The 19,354-nt window shown below is 38.7% G+C and overlaps 1 protein-coding gene across 1 annotated transcript; it reads right to left on the bottom strand.

The window, feature by feature from the left end:
- Positions 1-203: 203 nt before the first annotated feature.
- On the bottom strand, positions 204-16,360 carry DUSP11 (dual specificity phosphatase 11). Its single transcript, XM_025453602.3, has 9 exons — positions 16,121-16,360; positions 14,642-14,717; positions 10,741-10,872; positions 8,583-8,706; positions 4,679-4,739; positions 2,366-2,412; positions 2,017-2,092; positions 1,605-1,790; positions 204-675 (listed from the first exon to the last, which is right to left on the bottom strand). The coding sequence occupies exons 1-9, from the start codon at positions 16,219-16,221 to the stop codon at positions 480-482; spliced, it is 999 nt and encodes a 332-aa protein (XP_025309387.1). The 5' UTR covers positions 16,222-16,360; the 3' UTR covers positions 204-479.
- Positions 16,361-19,354: the final 2,994 nt, after the last annotated feature.

Raw genomic sequence — 19,354 nt, 5'->3', positions numbered from 1 at the left:
CCACTGCGCCACCCAGGGATCCCTCTTAGATAGATTTTAATAGAAATCTTGAACAGTCAGGAGAGAAAAAGATAGCCTTAGTGACTGGGTCAATAATAGAACATGACAAAAACGCCAGAAATTTCCATACATACACTCCTCCTAACACATATCTAGTCAGAAAGAAATACATAGATAAGGAAAACAGAATTTTTAAAAAATAATTTACATGGGAAATTCTTTATTATATTATCAGTTCTACAATACCAGCTTCCTTAAAAAAATTTAAGACTGGATGACAGATTATTTCCTTACTGTTGCAAATACTGTAAATTTATCAGCGAAGAGGTAAGTATCAATGTCATTTTTCTTTAAACATGAACACATAAGGGAGCAATAAAATAGATTATAAACCTCATTTGGCCTGATCTTATACGAAGTCACTCCAGCTGTCTTCAGTCCTGCTCTGCCTACAGGAAGATTTCCAGGACAGGTTTGTGTCATTCGGTCCACCCACAATAGGTTGGATAGGACAGTCTGTAATAACTGCCAGGATACCACATTGCATTCTGGGCTCCTTGACTGGCATTTGGCTTTACGTTCCAAGAGTACCTCCTTTGTGAATAGTCCTCTCCAGCGGGACCAGGAGGAGGGATATGGCCTCTCTGGTAAACATTCTGATTCTGTGAAAATTTTCTTAAAGAAAACAGGAAGTAATGAATTATTATTAGTTTTAATAAAATACATAATAAGCTTTATAAAATAATACACAGACACTCTGGTTCTCCTGCTTTCTACTTGTATAACCTTAGCAGATAAATTGCTTCATCTTTGGATTTCTCAGTGCTTTATAAAGTGAAAGTAATACCTTCCATCTTCACGGGTTGTTTTCAAGGTAAACTGAGATAACGTATTTAAATAACCTACCATGACACCTTGGCACATGGTAGCTTCCCGAGAACCATTCCATCTTTCCCTACAGAGATCAATGCCCACGCTTTTCTAATCAAATACTTTCTCCCCAAGTCTGGTAGAGTTGTCATGAGACAGAACAAGGTATTCATTTTTAAAAACAGAAAGCTGCTTTCACTTTATAAATAATTACATATATAAATTAGCTATAAAGTGTAGAAGTCCTAGTAATAACTATACACACAACAAATTTGGAAAATTAAGATTGAAGTTTAATTGTTCCAAAAAGATCAGTAAATTTAATGTATCATACTGGATTTGTACTACTTTCTCTATAATTTATATTTACTCTTTAAATAACAACCCTCCTTAATCTGAAAACTTTACCACTACTAATGTAGCCTAAGAACACATCCTTTGTGTGATGATCCTTTGTAGTAATCACATCAAATTGTTGGCTTAAACTAGGTTTAGAGTCAATGAAATTTTCTAAGTCCTTTTCCCAAATGCCTCTGAAAAGTCACATATTCCCCATCCTCTACTTGATTCTCCAGCTCTAAATGCAAAATAGGAGCAACTGATACCTTCTGGTTGACACTGATGAGCTAGAAAACATCAATTCTCACCATTCTCATGTGTTTGCCACATGAGATTTATATCACTTATGATATAAATTTCTATTTCAATTCTAGAAAAGGGGACAGCAGAGATACCTTACTGACTGCTGCAAATCTTGGGTCTGGCTGTGGAAATGCCGAGAAGGTACTGGGTAACCTTGGGTCTGATGTAGGTTATACCAATGTCCTTGGTTAACAGATTTAATAGTGGTGTGGACTGGTTCCATCATATGTGTTGTATCTTCAAAACCACTTGATCTGGATATACTGGAATCCCAATTCCTCAAAGAGAACATTTCCACACAGTTTATTACTGGTTTCCAAATTCTGTAGCCAATTTAGTAACAATATTTTGGCCCATGAAAATAATAATTCTATCCTCCCCACCTCGTTTGTTTAGGTTTCCCGACCAAGTAAGTAAGCTACAAGTAAAATGGATGGGTACAACTTAAAGGATCTAAAAACAGATCTCCCTAACCACATATCTCACATATAAAATGCAACTTACCTTCTGATGGGACCTTTCTGAAGGTCTTCAATGTAGTTTTGTCTTTCTAAGCAATGTCCACGGCACCTATTGAATACTGAAGAGTGGGTGAACTGTTAGAAATCACTGTACAAAAAGCAAATCTTTCCCAGAGAAAGCAGATCAAAGCTGAAATCCACTAATTATTCAGACCCTTCCTTACACCTTACTTTTTCCAAATACATCCCTTTATAAACTTTTGGCAAAATTGTATTATGTCAGAACAAATGAATTACAAACATTTTTTTTCTCCAAAATTTGAGAAACTCATCTACATTTCCACCTTCAACTTTTATAAAAAGGAAAAAAGAGTGACAACCCTCATACTTACATTCAATTGCATCATCTGGCCTCATGCCTTGTACATCAATCAAATATCTAACAAAACAACATAATTCATGTCACATATTATGAAAATAAAAAAATAAAGTTTTTTTCAAAAAAGGTCCAATTTTACTTACAAATATATGTATAAAAAATCCTAGGAAAATATCAACACATCTAATCCAACAATTATTAAAGAATGATATACCATGACCATAAATAGGCTTTTATTCCAAGGATGCAACGAAGACCCAACTGTAAGCACATCTATTAATACAATTATTTACCTTAATACAACAATTTAGTTAATAAACTAAAGAGAAGAAAATACAGGACCAAACTGGAAGACATTAAAAAGGTATCCGATAAAATATAACAGTCATTTTTGATCTAAGTGGTTTTTATACTAGAAACGGGAGACTTACTTAATTTGGCAGAATATTTACCAGGAACCAACAAATAGCAAAAGAGAAATTGGGAAAAATATTAACATCAAATCTAAACAACACTATCTAACCAACTGTATGGGCTAGAAGCTTAGGAGTCACCACTACCACCAGCCATTTCTCCCTCACCCTCATCTTCAACCCACCACCAAACCTAACAACAAGCACCTCTAGAATATGTTCATATCTTTCTACCCAAATGACCACACCTTGATCCGAGTTACCATCATGCCTTGATTTCTACAAAAGCCTAATTTATCTCCTTGCTTCTACTCTCTCCTCCCCTGCAGTATATTCTCCAATTAGGAGCAAAATGATGGCTTGAAAATACAAATTTGATTGTTCTACAAACTCACCCTTAAAAAAAAGTTCAATGGTTTTCAATTACTCTTAAGATAAAGTCTCAACACAGACCCTCATGATCTAGCTCCTCGCCATACTTCTAGCTCCACTTTTAACGTTTTGTTTTTGTTTTTTTTTTTTAAGTAATCCCTCTGCACAACATTGGGCTCAAACTCAAGACCCTGAGATCAAGAGTCACATGCCCTTCTGACTGAGATAGCCAGGTGCTCCTCCAAATCCATTTTAAACCTTTTTAAGTAATCTCAAAAAAAAAAAAAAAAACAAAGTAATCTATACACCCAACAGGAGGCTCAAACTCATGACCCTGAGGTCAAGAGTCACATGCTCTTCTGATCAGCCAGCCAGGCACTCGCACCTCTCCAACATTTTTTCCCCTTAACTTTTCAGCTCCACTTTAACACCATACTTCTCATAGCCCACTCTCCCTGGCTCATTTCTCCAATGAGTTTATGTTTTTTCCTATTATCAGTCTTTACTGTTCCTTATGCCCAGAATTCTCTCCCCAGTGTCTAACAGATACCTCATCATCCTTCAGGTATCAGCCCAAACATCCCCAGAGAAACACTCTGAAATCTCCATGTCAAATCCTCCCTCTTAATATGCTCTCATGTACCATGCTTCTCTCCTTGGCAGTTGTCAGAGCTGTAATTTTACACACATTTGTGTGATTCTTGAACATCTATTCTTTCTGTAGACTGTTAGGGTTCATAAAGGGCAAGTTAAGTCTCTGAAGTCTTCCTGCTAGCACCCAGCACAGTGCTTACACATAACAGATTCTTGGCAAGTATTTTCTGAATGAACAAATATAAATCAGTACAGTGTAGCAAAGTCCACAAAAAAATGACATCAATTCTTTGATTCAGAAATCCATTCTGAATGAAATTTTCTGAGAAAATAGCATATGTATTCAAATTTGTTCAAACAGGAATGTTAATTGATTCAATGTTTTATAATATTAAAAACTTCTGACTTTTATGTTTATCAGGAAACAGAGGAACAATACAGTTTTTTTTTTTTTTTTTTTTTAGAATTTTTATTTAGTTTTGATAGTCACACACGGAGAGAGAGAGAGAGAGAGAGAGAGAGAGAGGCAGAGACACAGGCAGAGGGAGAAGCAGGCTCCATGCACTGGGAACCCGACGTGGGATTCGATCCCGGGTCTCCAGGATCATGCCCTGGGCCAAAGGCAGGCGCTAAACCGCTGCGCCACCCAGGGATCCCCAACAATACAGTTTCTAAAAAAGAATGAGGTTTCCAAATACTTTCACAGGAAGATGTCCACCATATATTAAATTATAAAACAGGATGTCTAAATAACACATCATTGTATCTGTCTGCTTTTTTAAGCCTGAAAAAATACGTACTAAATTATTATGGTGGTAATCTTAGGGTGGGGACTGCTTTCTATTTCATACATTTCAATACTGACTCCATTTTTTGCAACTAGGTTACACTACTATTGTAAACAAAACAACTTAAACATTATCTTTCTCTTGGGGTTGGTAACTCACCTGCAGATGAGATAGCCAGTCCTGTTTAAACCATGGGTACAATGAACACCAATAAGTTTGTCTAAAAAACAAGGAACGGAGTTAAATAAGTGAAGCAGATATGCCAAAAACAAATTCTACAATTTTCCTCAGAGTACCATTTATTAGTTGCCACAAACACTACCACTACCCTGAAAAGGAATAACTAGTGAGGAGTGCATATTTTCGAGACATACTATACGGGGCAGCCTGGGTGGCTCAGCAGTTTAGCGCCGCCTTCAGCCCAGGGCATGATCCTGGAGACCCGGGATCGAGTCCCACGTCGGGCTCCCTGCATGGAGCCTGCTTTTCCTTCTGCCTGTGTCTCTGCCTCTCTCTCTGTGTCTCTCATGAGTAAATAAATAAAATCTTAAAAAAAAAAAAAAAAGAAAGAAACATACTATATAAAGAATTATCTAACATAAAGTCGAAATTCACCACCTCTGAGAAATTCTGCATAGCCCCTATTAGATGCAATTGTGTAAACTGGAGAAAGCCTGGTCAGTTACTAACAGCTAAAATGCCACTGAGACAAACCCAGCTTCTTCATACAGAATGCCCATCGGTAACTGTTTTATAGAAAATGGAAGCCAAGAAAAACAGGCTTGAAGAATGAAACTTGTTTTTGAATAAAACAGATTGAATGCCTTTACTTTGGATACTGAATATGAAAGAGAACAGTTTCTATGGGACTCATGAGTTCCCTCAGCACTTCCATTCCTTCTCTCACTTGGTGCTCCCCACACAAACCATAGTCTATGTGAACGTGAAGCACTCGGGTAAGCAGTGCTATTCATATTTTATGATGAAAAAGTGAGAATTGGAGATGTAAGCCCAAGCTGCACAGCAGGCCAACAGAACAAAGACTAGAATGAAGTTTAAAATTTTTCCAACTGTGCCATAGTATTTCTTAATCCATCCTTTAAAAAAATTATGTGAGAAATTAAAAACAATCACATGTAGTTGATCTTTGCAAAATGTATGTCTGTAACTAGATGGTGTCTGGTAGGAAAGCACTCGCAGGGTTGCTCCCTTAAAAATCTTCATTTAGCATAGAATAGAGCCCAAACTATTAGCACAGCACTTAGAACTCTTCATAAACGGTATCATCAATTTCTCCAACTGAACTATATGTCCACAACAACTCAAACTAGGATTTACAGGGACCTCCATGATCTACCTCCTGCCCCTGCCAACCTCTCAGATCCCATTTTCTACTGCTCTGATCTCACATAAATTCTCCACTCTGGCTACACTAGCCTCCTTACTATTCCTCAAACATGCCAAGCATAGTCATGCCTCACAGGCTTTGCACCTACTATTCCCTCTCCTTTGAACACTCTGTCCCCCAAACTCTGCAGATATCCAATGGTTCATCACTTCTTTTAAGGCTCTACTCAAATGACATCTTAATAGAGAGGCCTTCCCTGATTACCCCATATGTCCCCTCACTTCTGAATCCTCTTTATTACTCCCCAAAGCATGTACGACCATCTGACATTTCATATAGTTACTTATTCATCCCTCTCCTCCACCAGGATGCAGAGTATAAAAGGGCAAGAACTTACTTCTGTTCCTGCTTCCTAGAACAGTGCCTTTAACTTAAAAAGTGACCTTTAAATGCTTGTTGAAAATGAACATATGAATTCTATGCCCTTTCATACTACCCTCTAGTCACATCAGAGGCTTCTGCTCCCTGGTACAAGTTCAAGCCCTGTGCCTCTTGTACTTATTCCCGAAACTCAGACATTCTCTTTCTCTTTCTGGCAAAATTCTCTTCCCCACTGCCCAGCTCAAATGCTGTCTCCCCAGGCAGGCTTCCCTCAACCTCTCCTTCATGTTCCTGTTGCACTTAGTTCTTTTATTCTAATTAGGCCACTATCTTACAGTTAGCACACATTTATCTTCCTGGGTAACTGTAGGTTTCTAAGGAATAGAGACTGCTTTCACCCTGTATCCCCGAGCTCTACCAAGTCCAAAAGCCTCTCAGCATTTATTGAATCAACGTATTTTCTGAGTTTCTAGCAGTTCTAAGGAGTGGACATAGAGCATCACCCTCTTCATCAGGGAGCCTGGAATCTGTGGGAGGGGCTTAGAGCAGAGGAAGCCAAAGTGTATCATAAGCAAGGTCCCAGGACTACCAGGAGAGCTCAATACGGTAGAACATGGGAACAAACAAGATTTACAGACCTCCTCATGTGCACTCATATGAATCTTCTAGCCCTCACAGAACAGATGGAATACTGTAGGGCAGCTGCACACAGAGGAGCCTGGAAGCAGTGAGAAGGCTGGCAGCTGCACCCTAATATCTTAGGAGGTAACGTTTCTGAGACAAATTAATACAAATCAAATAATTTACCCTGTCCATGGATTACGTGTTTGTCAGAAGCGAGGCCAAGCCTCTTAAGTTTTAAAGTTAAAGTAGAGGGAAGATCAGGGAACAGGGCTTAAGATATTTAAGAGCTAGTGTCTGCATTAGGCAACCATGTTATAGTTTGAAAATTTATCTTAAAATTCCTGTCTTTTTCTCTCTCACCTTCCATCCCCTATCTTCCCACCTCCATCTCTATTTTTTCTCCTCTAGTCCCTGTTTGTGTGTATATGGAATATATGCTCTCTATTTAACACAGTATACACTCCTCAAGCTAAATTTAGAAAGAGAACAAAATGAACATTTGGTTCTGTAGGTCAGTGGCTTTCCAAAGACAAAAGATTCCTTAATCTTAAAATATAGCAAATACCAGATTCTTTCTGATAGCCAGATGCCAGAAATAGGTAAGTGGATTCTTAAAATTCAGAAGCTAATAGCTTAGTAAGATCTATTTCCCACAGAGTGGTAGATCTTAAAGCAGGAACAAGAAATGAGAGCTTTTTAAAGTCCTTTATGTCTGAATGACAGGTGGTAGTGTCCTTCTGCATTTGTATCCAAAATGGAAAACAGCAGGAATATCTTAAATGCACATGATGAGGAGGCCACTCCACTGGTGCACCTTGGTTTGCTCTGCTTCTAGGGCTCTGTCTCCAAACCTTTTCCTTTTATTGTCTCTTTTATATATGCTAAGACCTTGAGATCTTTTTTTTTCTTGTTTTCTCAGCAGAGGGTCACACAAGCCATGCTTTCCATATCCTTTGACCCAAAACCCTGACATCCTTAACCTTTTCCCCTACCTCTCACCTCTGAATCAATAAGACAAAAAAGGTTTTTATTATATATTTCCGAAATATATTAAAAAAGATATGAGGATGGGACGCCTGGATAGCCTGGTGGTTGAGCATCTGCCTTCAGCTCAGGGCATGATCCTGTAGTCCCGGGATCGAGTCCCACTTCAGGTTCACTGCATGGAACCTGCTTCTCCCTCTGCCTATGTCTCTGCTTCTCTTTGTCTGTGTTTCTCATGAATAAATAAATAAAAATCTTTAAAAATAAATAAAAATAGGGGGATCCCTGGGTGACTCAGCGGTTTAGCGCCTGCCTTTGGCCCAGGGCGCGATCCTGGAGTCCCGGGATCGAGTCCCACGTCGGCTCCCGGCATGGAGCCTGCCTCTCCCTCCTCCTGTGTCTCTGCCTCTCTCTCTCTATGTCTATCATAAATAAATAAATCTTAAATAAAATAAAATAAAATAAAATAAAATAAAATAAAATAAAAAAAATAGATGAGGAGGCTAGTTCATACTTCTCATTAAAACCACTTTTTAAACTAAATTGTTTGTGACCATAAAAGGAAAAACACCTTACTCTATCTGCACCATCTGACATTTCTACCTTAATATTATCAAACACAATAGGCCTAATTGCTAAAACTATTAAAAATACTAAAAATCCCAACCCCATTCAAAATGCACACCGAAGTTCAGGTAAGAGGAAAGAAAACAACAATAAACTCACCATTGTCTGTATTTTCTTTTAAAAACTCATTAACAGCACATTTGAATTTAAAAATAGTGTCATCATCAGGCACCTGATGCCCAATTGTATAAATTTTTAAGTGAGGAATAGTTTCTGGTAAGTCCTATAAGGCAAAACCATGAAAATGTGTTATTATTTCATTTGTAAGGAAAGAATTCAGAGACCTAATAATCAATGGCAAAGTGTGGATCTTATCTGGATTTAATTCAACTCTTAAAAAACATTTTCTAACACATTTAGAAGACAATTGAAATTTGACCACTGACTGGATATTTAATGTTATATAATTATAGTAAAAAATAAAAGTCCTGTATTTTAAATATATATACCAAGAAAGTACAGGTGAAATTATATGATATATTGGATATGCTTCAAAATAATATGGAAAAAAAAAAGGAAAAAAAAATATGGAATGGGGTGAAGCCAGTAAGTATAGAGATGAAACACAAGAGCTGTCAATAAATAAAGATTAAAGTTGGATAAGTTCATGGATATACAATGATTACCCACAGTATTATGTCTACCTCTGTGTATATTTAAAATTTGTGATAATTGTTTGATGGTTTCTCAAAGGTTTCTAAACATAGAACTACCATATGACCCAATAACTCCACTCCTACCTATACATCTATAACAGCTAAAAGCAGGGATCTGACCCAATATTGGTACACCAATGTTCAGAGCAGCATTGTTCACAGTAGCCAAAAGGTGGAAACAACTCAAGTGTCCATCAAAGGTGAATGGATAAACAAAATATGGAATATACACACAATGGAATATTACTCAGGCATAAAAAGGAATGACATTTTGTTACATAGATGAATCGTGAAAACATTAGTTAGTGAAGTAAGTCCAACACAGAAGGACAAATATTCTATGATTCCACTTAAATGAAGTACCTAGAACAGTCAAATTCACAGAGATAGAAACTGGCATAGAGGCTACCGTGGCAGGGAGAGGAAGTAAGATTATTTGTTTAATGAATGTTGTTTTTGTTTAGAATGATGAAAAAGTTTCGGTTATAGACGATAATGGTCATGCAACAGACAATCAATGTGGATGTTATTTAATGCCACAGAACTGTACACTTACAAATGGTTAAGATAATTATTTATGTACATTTGACCACAATAAACTAAAACAAGAGGAATAACTGAGTTCAAGTGTCAATTCTCTTTTTGAGACTTAGTTTTATCATCTATAAAATTTGCAACTGTAATCTCTATCCTCTGAGTCTAGCGCAGAGTAAGCACTCAGCAGGAGATAGCAGTACTACTAGTACTTCATCAGTAAAGGACTGTTGTCTTAATTAAGTTAATGCAGGGAAAAGTAGTTTTTAAATAGCAAACTGCTTTACAAATGTTAATAAACATTAGGTATTATTTGTTGTCCAAGAAAACGAAACTGGCCAGAAGGATAATTCCCTCCCACCGAGAGGCCACATGGGCCAACAGATTATATATTGGGAAAAGAAAAGCATTAGGTTGGGATCCCTGGGTGGCTCAGCGGTTTGGCGCCTGCCTTTGGCCCAGGGCGCGATCCTGGAGACCCGGGATCGAATCCCACATCGGGCTCCCGGTGCATGGAGCCTGCTTCTCCCTCTGCCTGCGTCTCTGCCTCTCTCTCTCTCCTCTCTGTGCATTCTCATAAATAAATAAAAAATCTTAAATAAAAAAAATAAAATATCCTAGATTTAAAAAAAAAAAAAAAAAGAAAAGAAAAGCATTAGGTTTAAAGAACAGCTGTCTTTTACCATGATGCTCACATGCTCAGGCAACTGCTTAAAATAAGTGCTAAAGACATAATGGATATTCATTTCGTTCCTTTTAGGCTGCTATTCTTACTGAAAGTTTATTTTCAAAATACGGAACATGGAAGCTTACAGAATTTCTTTAGCACATACAGAGCTGACTGCCCAATATTACATTTTAATTCATTCTTTAACCTCACTTTAACATGCTAATTAAAAATAGGTTACTTAAAAAAAAAAGGAAATAGGTACTTAAGGAAACCACTAAGTTCCCTTTTTGAACTATTACCCATGGAAAAAAGCCTTAGCATATGATGATAACTACTGATACTACACATTATTATAGTATCAGTAAGTAGGTTCTTTTCAGTGAAGGGTTCCAATTACCTCTGGTTTATAATAGCGGTGAGTATAAGTTAAATCAATAATCAGTCCAAGTTCTTCATTCTGGTTTTGGATTTTGTTAAAAAGATCCAACGGTGAAAAACGTTCTTCTGGAGCAAGATTCTTTTCAAAACTCTGTTAGAGAGAATGAAATAAGAGCAAGTGTGTGCTTAAAAGCCATTTATTCAAGCCTTGTGATGCCAACACACAAGGAGATTCAAAGGAAAGTTTCCCCTCTGCTGGGAATTTACAAGTTATGTTACAATCCTTTCTTCTAGAGATGAGAAGGAAGAAAATAAGCTCACTTCTATGCATTTATTTCTATGTTTGTGTTATGTTCATCTCCTAACCAGACTCTAAGTCCCAGAATGCAGAGACCGTATCAGTCCTGTCTACCACTGTATCTCCAGCTCCACGCGGGACGCCTATAAATAGGTACTTCTAAATACTTCTTAAATACATATATATATGAAGGGTGGCTTTTATTGCTAAACATTCTTTTACATATTTGGCTTCTTTACATACTCCACTCATTGATCTGTTAGGTTATTCAAATGCCAGCAACACACTTTAAAAAAAAATTAATAGACTAGTTTTTAGAGCAGTTCTAGGTTCAAAACAAAACCGAACAGAAAGGAGGGTTTCCCCTTATACCCTCTCTTTTTAGCCCATCCCCCTCATTTTCCTCCATCAACATTCCACACCACTGTGGTCCATTTGTTAGAATCAATGAACCAGCACTGATACATCATTTTCAAAGTCCACAGTTTATGTTACAAATCACTTTGTATTGTACATTCTATGGGTTTTGACCAATGTATAATGATACATATTTACTCTTATGGTATTATACAGAATAGTTTCATTGCCCTAAAAATCTCCTGTGCTCTAGCAACACTTTTAATATAGGCTTAGTATCTGGCAGGGCTACGTGATCCCCCTCCACCTTTATTCTTCTTTTTCAGAATTTTCCTGGCTATTTAGGTTTATTTTTCTCTATGAATTCTAGAATCAGTCTATTTGAGATGATGTTATATTTGTAATATATTAACTTAGGAAGATATAAGAGATTGATGATGTTGAATCTTCCACATATGAGAGCTTTGAGGAGTAAATGAATTACAAGGTATACAATCTCTCTAGTAAGCTTCTTGCAAACTTGGAGCTGATGGATCAAATATCATCTCTAGCCATGTGAACAACTTTAAATAACTAATTCAAGTCACAAACCCTTTAGGAAGCCTTCCTGTCTGTTATCATTTCCCCCTCCTTTGAATTCCTAGGTATTTCTTGCCATAGCACTTATGTGACACTTAACATATGCTATTTTATATTCCAATGTGCATGAGAAGTGACTGTCAAGTACTGGGGCTGCTTTTCTTTGGGTGACTTCCATAAAACACATAGGAAGTCAATGTCACATGTTAACTCTAAGCATGAATAGGAACTGCACTGGGGTGGTTATGCAGCTCTGTAGTCCCCTTTACAGTGCCTAAATAATGCCAATGGTAAATACAGATAACCCAAGTATATAGAGCTAGGAGGAGGCTTTTTATCACGGCATCATACAGGAAAGATTTGTGGCTGTGTGGAGGAAGGAAAACTAAAGAGTCTTCCTATTTTTCAATCTTGCTGATGTACTTTTAGGCAAGAGGCTAAGCAGGGACCCTGGTGGAACCTCAGGAATCCACTTTCAGAGGCCAGAAATAGGGAGTTAGGGAATTAGGACAATCTTACAGAGAAAAGAAATACAGGAGATAACTCACAGTAACCGCAAATGGGGTGTCCATTCCACAAATATCTGTTAATATTTATTATAGGCCAAACACTATTCAACACTATTCTACTTATTCAACACCACCATGTTTGATGTTGATGGATGTGAATAAGAACCATATAGTTACCTTTATAAAAAGATGAAATCCAGAGATGCAGAAGAACTGACATAAGAGATGAAAAAGGAACTCTGACCTAGGAGTAACAAATAAATTCCCAATACACCCAAAATGTGCTTCTCGAGATACCAATCCATTCTATGCTGGGCAGTTTAATGAGATAGGAGTCTTTTTCTTTTTTTTTTTAAGATTTTATTTATTTATTCATGAAAGACAGAGAGAGAGAGGCAGAGATATAGGCAGGGGGCGAAGCAGGCTCTCCACAGGGAGCCCAATGCAGGACTCGATCCCAGGACTCTGGGATCACGCCCTGAGATGAAAGCAGATACTCAACCACTGAGCCAGCCAGGTGTCCCTTTTCTCACTTTTTTTTTTTTTTTCTATTGGCCAAATGCTTTCCCCACCTATTCCTTTCTTAGTTCAAACAAAAACACAATTTTTAGAATTTCCAAGCTGAAATCCTGACTTACTAATCCAGGGCACTGAGTCTTTAGGTTTGGATTTTTGGGTGTTTTTTGGTTATGATGATGGGAGTGAAGGGGTCTTATTAGCATTTAGTGAATGGAGGTCATGGATGCTTAAAATCTTGCCAAATGCCTAACAGTCCTACTATTGTGTCTCACATTTTCATCATCTGCTTCATTTCATGTCTTCTTGACCAATTCTTCATTTTTCATTCCAATTGCAAGCCTTTGAGGCAATTAAGAATTTTTAACCACCTTAATTATAGACTTGAACATTCACCTGCAGCTACCTAAATGCTCATTACATGCAATTGTGTTCCTCGTGGTTTTATCACAGCCATCCTTGAAGACGTTTTTGGAAAACATCAGAACGATGTTGACTCATCTTCACCTCATAGGTTCTGTTGCACCTTGAAGAGCCCAGCAACCGGGCCACAGGCACTCCTGTCACCAGCCTGCACGGCCAATGGTGCCTCATGATGTGTCCTCCTACGGAGGCCACACAGAGAAGCCTAATGATTTTTGAATATCCTATTCAACACTCACATGGGTGAAAAACTCTTAATTATCTAAGCCTTCAAACCAACTCCACAAATAAACTCGAAAGTTTTTTTGTATAGTTTTAAAGTTTGTTGAATTTTCCAAGGCAGTAATCACATTATCAATCAAGTAAAGACTGTACTTTGTTTTATTTGAAAATCTACTAAGAGCTGTTCACTATCACAGAAAGTCCTGCCAGTAAGGCAGGAAAACCCATCTGGCTCCATTTGCATCTGCAGTTTTTATATTCATGGTGCAAGTAACTGCCTACTTTATTTCTAATATAGTTATGCCCAAATATTTACATATTGAAATTAATACATATTACCTTATTACAAGTTACTTTTATTCATTGTTTGTATTATAGTTTCAGCATTATATTGATTTTTCTCTAAAATTAAGTATGGAAGTAGTACTTACCTATGAATTTTATTTCAGAATAGTAAAAGGGATATAACAAAGTATTTGTTATTAAAAAGTGAATATGGGGCAGCCTGGGTGGCTCAGCGGTTTAGCGCAGCCTTCAGCCCAGGGCGTGATCCTGGAGACCCAGGATCGAGTCCCACATCGGGCTCCCTGCATGGAGCCTGCTTCTCCCTCTCCCTGTGTCGCTGCCTCTCTCTTTCTCTCTGTGTCTCTCATGAATAAATAAAATCTTTAAAAAAAATTTCATTTAAAAAAAAAGGGGGGGGGGATATGAAGAGGTGCCTAGCTGGCTCAGTTGATAGAACATGTGACTTTTTTTTTTTTTTTTAATGCCGAGATCAAGTCAGACACTTAACTAACTGAGCCACCCAGGCAACCCTAAGCATGGGACTCTTGATCTTGGGGTCATGAGTTTAAGCCCCACACGGACTACAGAGATGACTGGAAAAATAAAAATAAAAACAAAAACAAAACAAAACAAAAAAACAGAGAAGGGGGGAGTGGAGTGGGACATGGCCAAGCACCAGTATTTGACATCATGAATTCAGATTTGTGAAATATAAATTAACTTCTGCTCACCTTTTTCAAAGGAACTTTGAAAGCAATGAAACGAGTCCCAGGCATCCGTTGTCCAATTGGGAGGTAGTCTTTCCACCTATTAATACAATTTGTTAGCCAAATTTTATGTTAGCCTATCTCCCTGCATAGAATGAAGGCTCCTTGTAAATGGAAACCATAGCCCACATACTAGGTCCCCTCTTCCCTTTGAATTCTGCTGTTCCACTACTTATTCAACACCTAGCAACAACTTATACTTTCCTAGATACAAGGCAACAGTACAAAGGTCTCAACAAATAAGGCAGATCTAAAACCAGGGTTGGCCAGTACTCTTCTATCCCTGATAAAACCTAGACCAACCCTGAATACTAAGACGTCATTAACACATACCTGTTGACTGAAATAATTTAATTCTTTTCACTTCAGTTTTAGTCCTTATACAACTGATGCCATCAAATTCAATCAACAGAGAACTTCAAGTTCATATTTTAAAAGAAAACCTGATAGAAAAGGGACTGTGAGCTTCACTTAGGAATGTTAGGAGTCACAGTGAAAAGTCCTATTTGAGCTGACATCTGTAGGATGAGTTAGTTAAGGTTAATTCGGTATAGCTGAAGCACAGAAAGTGAGGACAAAAATGACACAGTGTGGGGCTGGAGAAGCAAGAGAGGAGTCTTGAATATGCAGAGTCTTAAAGACCATGGCAAAGAGTTTGTTTGTATTCTTAAGAGAATGCTTTTGGTATATATTTATGAGCAACATTCGAACTAGTCTATTAAAAGGACTTGTGTGGAAAATGGATTGGAAGGAAATAAGAGTTGATATACGTACACTAGTTAGCACCTAACCGCAACAGATCAGGCAAATTCTAACATAGAGTAGTTGACAGTTTAATGATATCCAGGAAATAAAATGAAGGGGACGTGGTGCAGGAGATGGGAGGAAAGGAAGGTCTCAAGAAATAAGAAAAGAGTTCGCTGCACGCATGAGTAAGGTGTCAAAGTTATTTCTACAGAAGAAGTTAGCTCAAATGAGACGTGTGAGGAAGCAACAGCATGCCCTCTGTAATTCCTGGAAAAAATAAGAGATCAACTTTTACGGTGGAAAGCTCGGATGTCCTGGTGAGTTTTCTCACTCGAACTCGTCTTATTAGTCATATTTGCTGCGCCAAACGAACAGCTCGAGGAACTCAGGGAGACTCCAATTTGCTAATGAAGGGGTGTCCCCAACACTGGCAGCCCATCTTTAAAAAGCCGTCCCTCTGCATTTTACCAGAAAAGCAATGGCCAGAGCCTCGCTTTTAACAAAACGGGAAGAAATCAGAACCTCACAGACGATCGGATATTACGGGCGGAGCAGCGGGAGCATCAGAGCCTCCCAGCTCGGGCGGACGCGCCAGGCGCGCGGCGGGGCCCGGCGCAGGTAGAGACCATAAGGGACGGAGCCCAGGCCCAGAAGCTCGGAGCAGGAGGGCCACGCCCTGGGGCCAAGGCGGATTACCTTTCCGGGACGTGGTTTCCGCGCTTCTTCTTGGCTGAGCGACGCCCAGAGAACACGTGCCCCTGGCCCCAGCCGCCGCGGGCATGATGCCACTGGCTCATCTGGGCCCCAAGATGCCGCCCACCCAACGGCAAGAGCCACAAAGCCGCCAGGCCAGCGTCCTCCGGGCCAAAACAAAATCCCGGGGCGGCAGCGCAGAAGCGCCACCCACGCAGTTCCGGCCCCCTTCTACTGCGCACGCGCCGCGACAGTCGTGATGACGTCACCACGCTGGCTGACTGAGAAGTTTGATTAGTAAACAGCAGTCGGGGAACCACAGTGCCCTCCCAAGCCGGGGGCCGGTAGCACAGGTTCGATGCGCACGTGTGTACACTTCAGAATCAAAATAGTACAGGCTGTGCAATGAAAGTTAAGTCCCACTTCTCCACTTCCTTGTGTGGTTCTCCCAGATGTCTTCCAACTGCTTACGTTCAGGATTATTATTATTATTATTATTTTTTTTTTTAGTATATGTTTTTATTGAAGTTCGATTTGCCAACATATAGCATAACACCCAGTGCTCATCCCATCAAGTGCCCCCTTCAGTGCCCGTCACCCAGTTACCCTAATCCCCGCCCACCTCCTCTTCCACTACCCCTTGTTTGTTTCCCAGAGTCAGGAGTCTCTCATGTTCTGTCTCCCTCACTGATATTTCCCACTCATTTTCTCTCCTTTCCCCTTTATTCCCTTTCACTATTTTTTATATCCCCCAAATGGATGAGACCAGATAATGTTTGTCCTTCTCCGATTGACTTACTTCACTCAGCATAATACCCTCCAGTTCCATCCACGTCGAAGCAAGTGGTGGGTATTTGTCGTTTCTAATGGCTGAGTAATATTCCATTGCATATATAGACCACATCTTCTTTATCCATTCATCTTTCGATGGACACCGAGGCTCCTTCCACAGTTTGGCTATTGTGGACATTGCTGCTAGAAACATCGGGGTGCAGGTGTCCTGCCGTTTCACTGCATCTGTATCTTTGGGGTAAATCCCCAGCAGTGCAATTGCTGGGTCGTAGGGCAGGTCTATTTTTAACTCTTTGAGGAACCTCCACACAGTTCTCCGGAGTGGCTGCACCAGTTCACATTCCCACCAACAGCTCAAGAGGGTCCTCCTTTCTCCACATCCTCTCCAACATTTGTTGTTTCTTGTCTTGTTAATCTTCACCATTGTCACTGGGGTGAGGTGGTAACTCATTGTGGTTTTGATTTGTATTTCCCTGGTGGAAAGTGATGTGGAGCATTTTCTTACGTACTTGTTGGCCATGTCCATGTCTTCCTCTGTGAAATTTCTCTTCATGTCTTTTGCCCATTTCAGGATTGGATTGTTTGTTTCTTTGTTGTTGAGTTTAATAAGTTCTTTATAGATCTTGGAAACTAGCCCTTTATCTGATACATCATTTGCAAATATCTTCTCCCATTCTGTAGGTTGTTTTTTAGTTTTGTTGACTGTTTCTTTTGCTGTGCAGAAGCTTTTTATTGGGATGAAGTCCCAATAATTCATTTTTGCTTTTGTTTCCCTTGCCTTCATAGATGTATCTTGCAAGAAGTTGCTGTGGCCAACTTTATGGTTGGTGTTAAATGGTGTTCTCCTCTAGGATTTTGATGGATTCTTGTCTTGCATTTAGATCTTTCATCCATTTTGAGTTTATCTTTGTGTATGGTGTAAGAGAAAGACTTATTGTTTATATATAAATATTTGTACATATATAGTTATCTTCTCTTTTATACAAAACGGTAGAGTATATGTATCCTACAATCTATCTTGGATACTGATTTTCCTAGTCAATTTATGCATACATCCGCTCTATTCTTTTTAATGCCTGGAGTGCATAATGTTTCATTGATTATAGAAAACAGGGGATCCCTGGGTGGCTCAGCGGTTTGGCACCTGCCTTTGGCCCAGGGCGCAATCCTGGAGTCCCGGGATGGAGTCCCGAGTCGGGCTCCCAGCATGGAGCCTGCTTCTCCCTCTGCCTGTGTCTCTGCCTCTCTCTCTGTGTGTCTATCATGAATAAATAAATAAGTAAACCTTTAAAAAAAAGATTATAGAAAACAATCTATATAACCGGTCCAATATTGATGGACTTCTAGTTGTTTTCAGGCTTTTGTTCTCTGTTGCAGACAGGCTGCAATGTGACTGCCCTGAAATATGTTTATGTCTATATCTAAATCCCTAGAAGTAGAATTGCTGGAATGAAGGATATGTAGACTTAAAATTTTGAAAGATACTGTTACCCTCCAAAAGTATTGTATCAACCTGCACTCCCACTCACAGTGAAACTTTTATTGGATTCTTATCATGTACCAGGTATCACACCAGAGGTTGACAGTAGGTATTTAGTTCTTAGAAAAAAAAATGACTGAGAGAGAGAGAGTAGAAGCTCACATCTAAGATTTCCACACAGTGTGTGGCATAGGGATCTGTACCTGTTAGAAAAACTGAGTTTTTGCTATCTGTGGAATAGCAAAGGACCAACATGTCCTACAGTAGGTCTGAAGGCAGAATAGAGTACTGAATTCCAGGTGATAATACCTATTTTTTTGTGATTTGTATTTTTTAGTTTCTAATTTCTGTAAGTATATAAATTGTTGGTCTTTACAACCATTTGAGATCTGAATACACTGAGATTCAGAAAGATCAGAGTTATTAAATAAATTATCAAATGAATGGGTAAAAAGATGACTAGCTTTGACATTTCTGGGACAGTCAGATTCTAACCAAGTTTAAACCCACAAGCATTTACAATTCTGAAAACTTACACATTATTTAAAACAGGTCAATATTATTACATTGCTATTTGGAAAAAGAAAATATATAAGATCCCACAGCACATTTGCAAGCTTACAATTTGGTACATTCAAATTTGGTGCTTAATTATAGACTACTCTTTTGGAATTTCTGAAAAAATTTCAATAGGCATGTAGCAGCCAAAACGTATGAATGGTACATATATCTATGAATATGACAATATATAAAATGTGACATAAATGTATCAGAAACTAAAAAAGGTACATTGGTCTTGGACTCTCAGTTTGCTAAAAGACACAACAAGCTCAGTTATAGTTGATACAAGAAAATCCAGACCTAGGCATAATAAGGTTTTCGGAAAATATGGGAACTAGAAAAGAGTAGGCCTTAGGATGGGAGTGAGTCCAACATGAGATAAAAGAATGCCTTTATAGATATGT

Source organism: Canis lupus, chromosome 17 (genome assembly GCF_003254725.2).
Source record: "Canis lupus dingo isolate Sandy chromosome 17, ASM325472v2, whole genome shotgun sequence".
Taxonomy (NCBI): Eukaryota; Metazoa; Chordata; class Mammalia; order Carnivora; family Canidae; genus Canis; species Canis lupus.
The sequence above is the reverse complement of the archived record's forward strand: the minus strand, read 5'-3'. Positions and strand labels throughout refer to the sequence as shown.

Coding starts and splice junctions, on each gene's coding strand:
- DUSP11 (XM_025453602.3), bottom strand. CDS start 16,221: ATGAGCCAGTGGCATCATGCCCGCGGCGGCTGGGGCCAGGGGCACGTG. Junction 10,873..14,641: donor TCAAAGTTCCTTTGAAAAAG/GTGAGCAGAAGT, acceptor TCTCTCTAACAG/AGTTTTGAAAAGAATCTTGC. Junction 2,413..4,678: donor ACTGGCTATCTCATCTGCAG/GTGAGTTACCAA, acceptor TTGTTTTGTTAG/ATATTTGATTGATGTACAAG.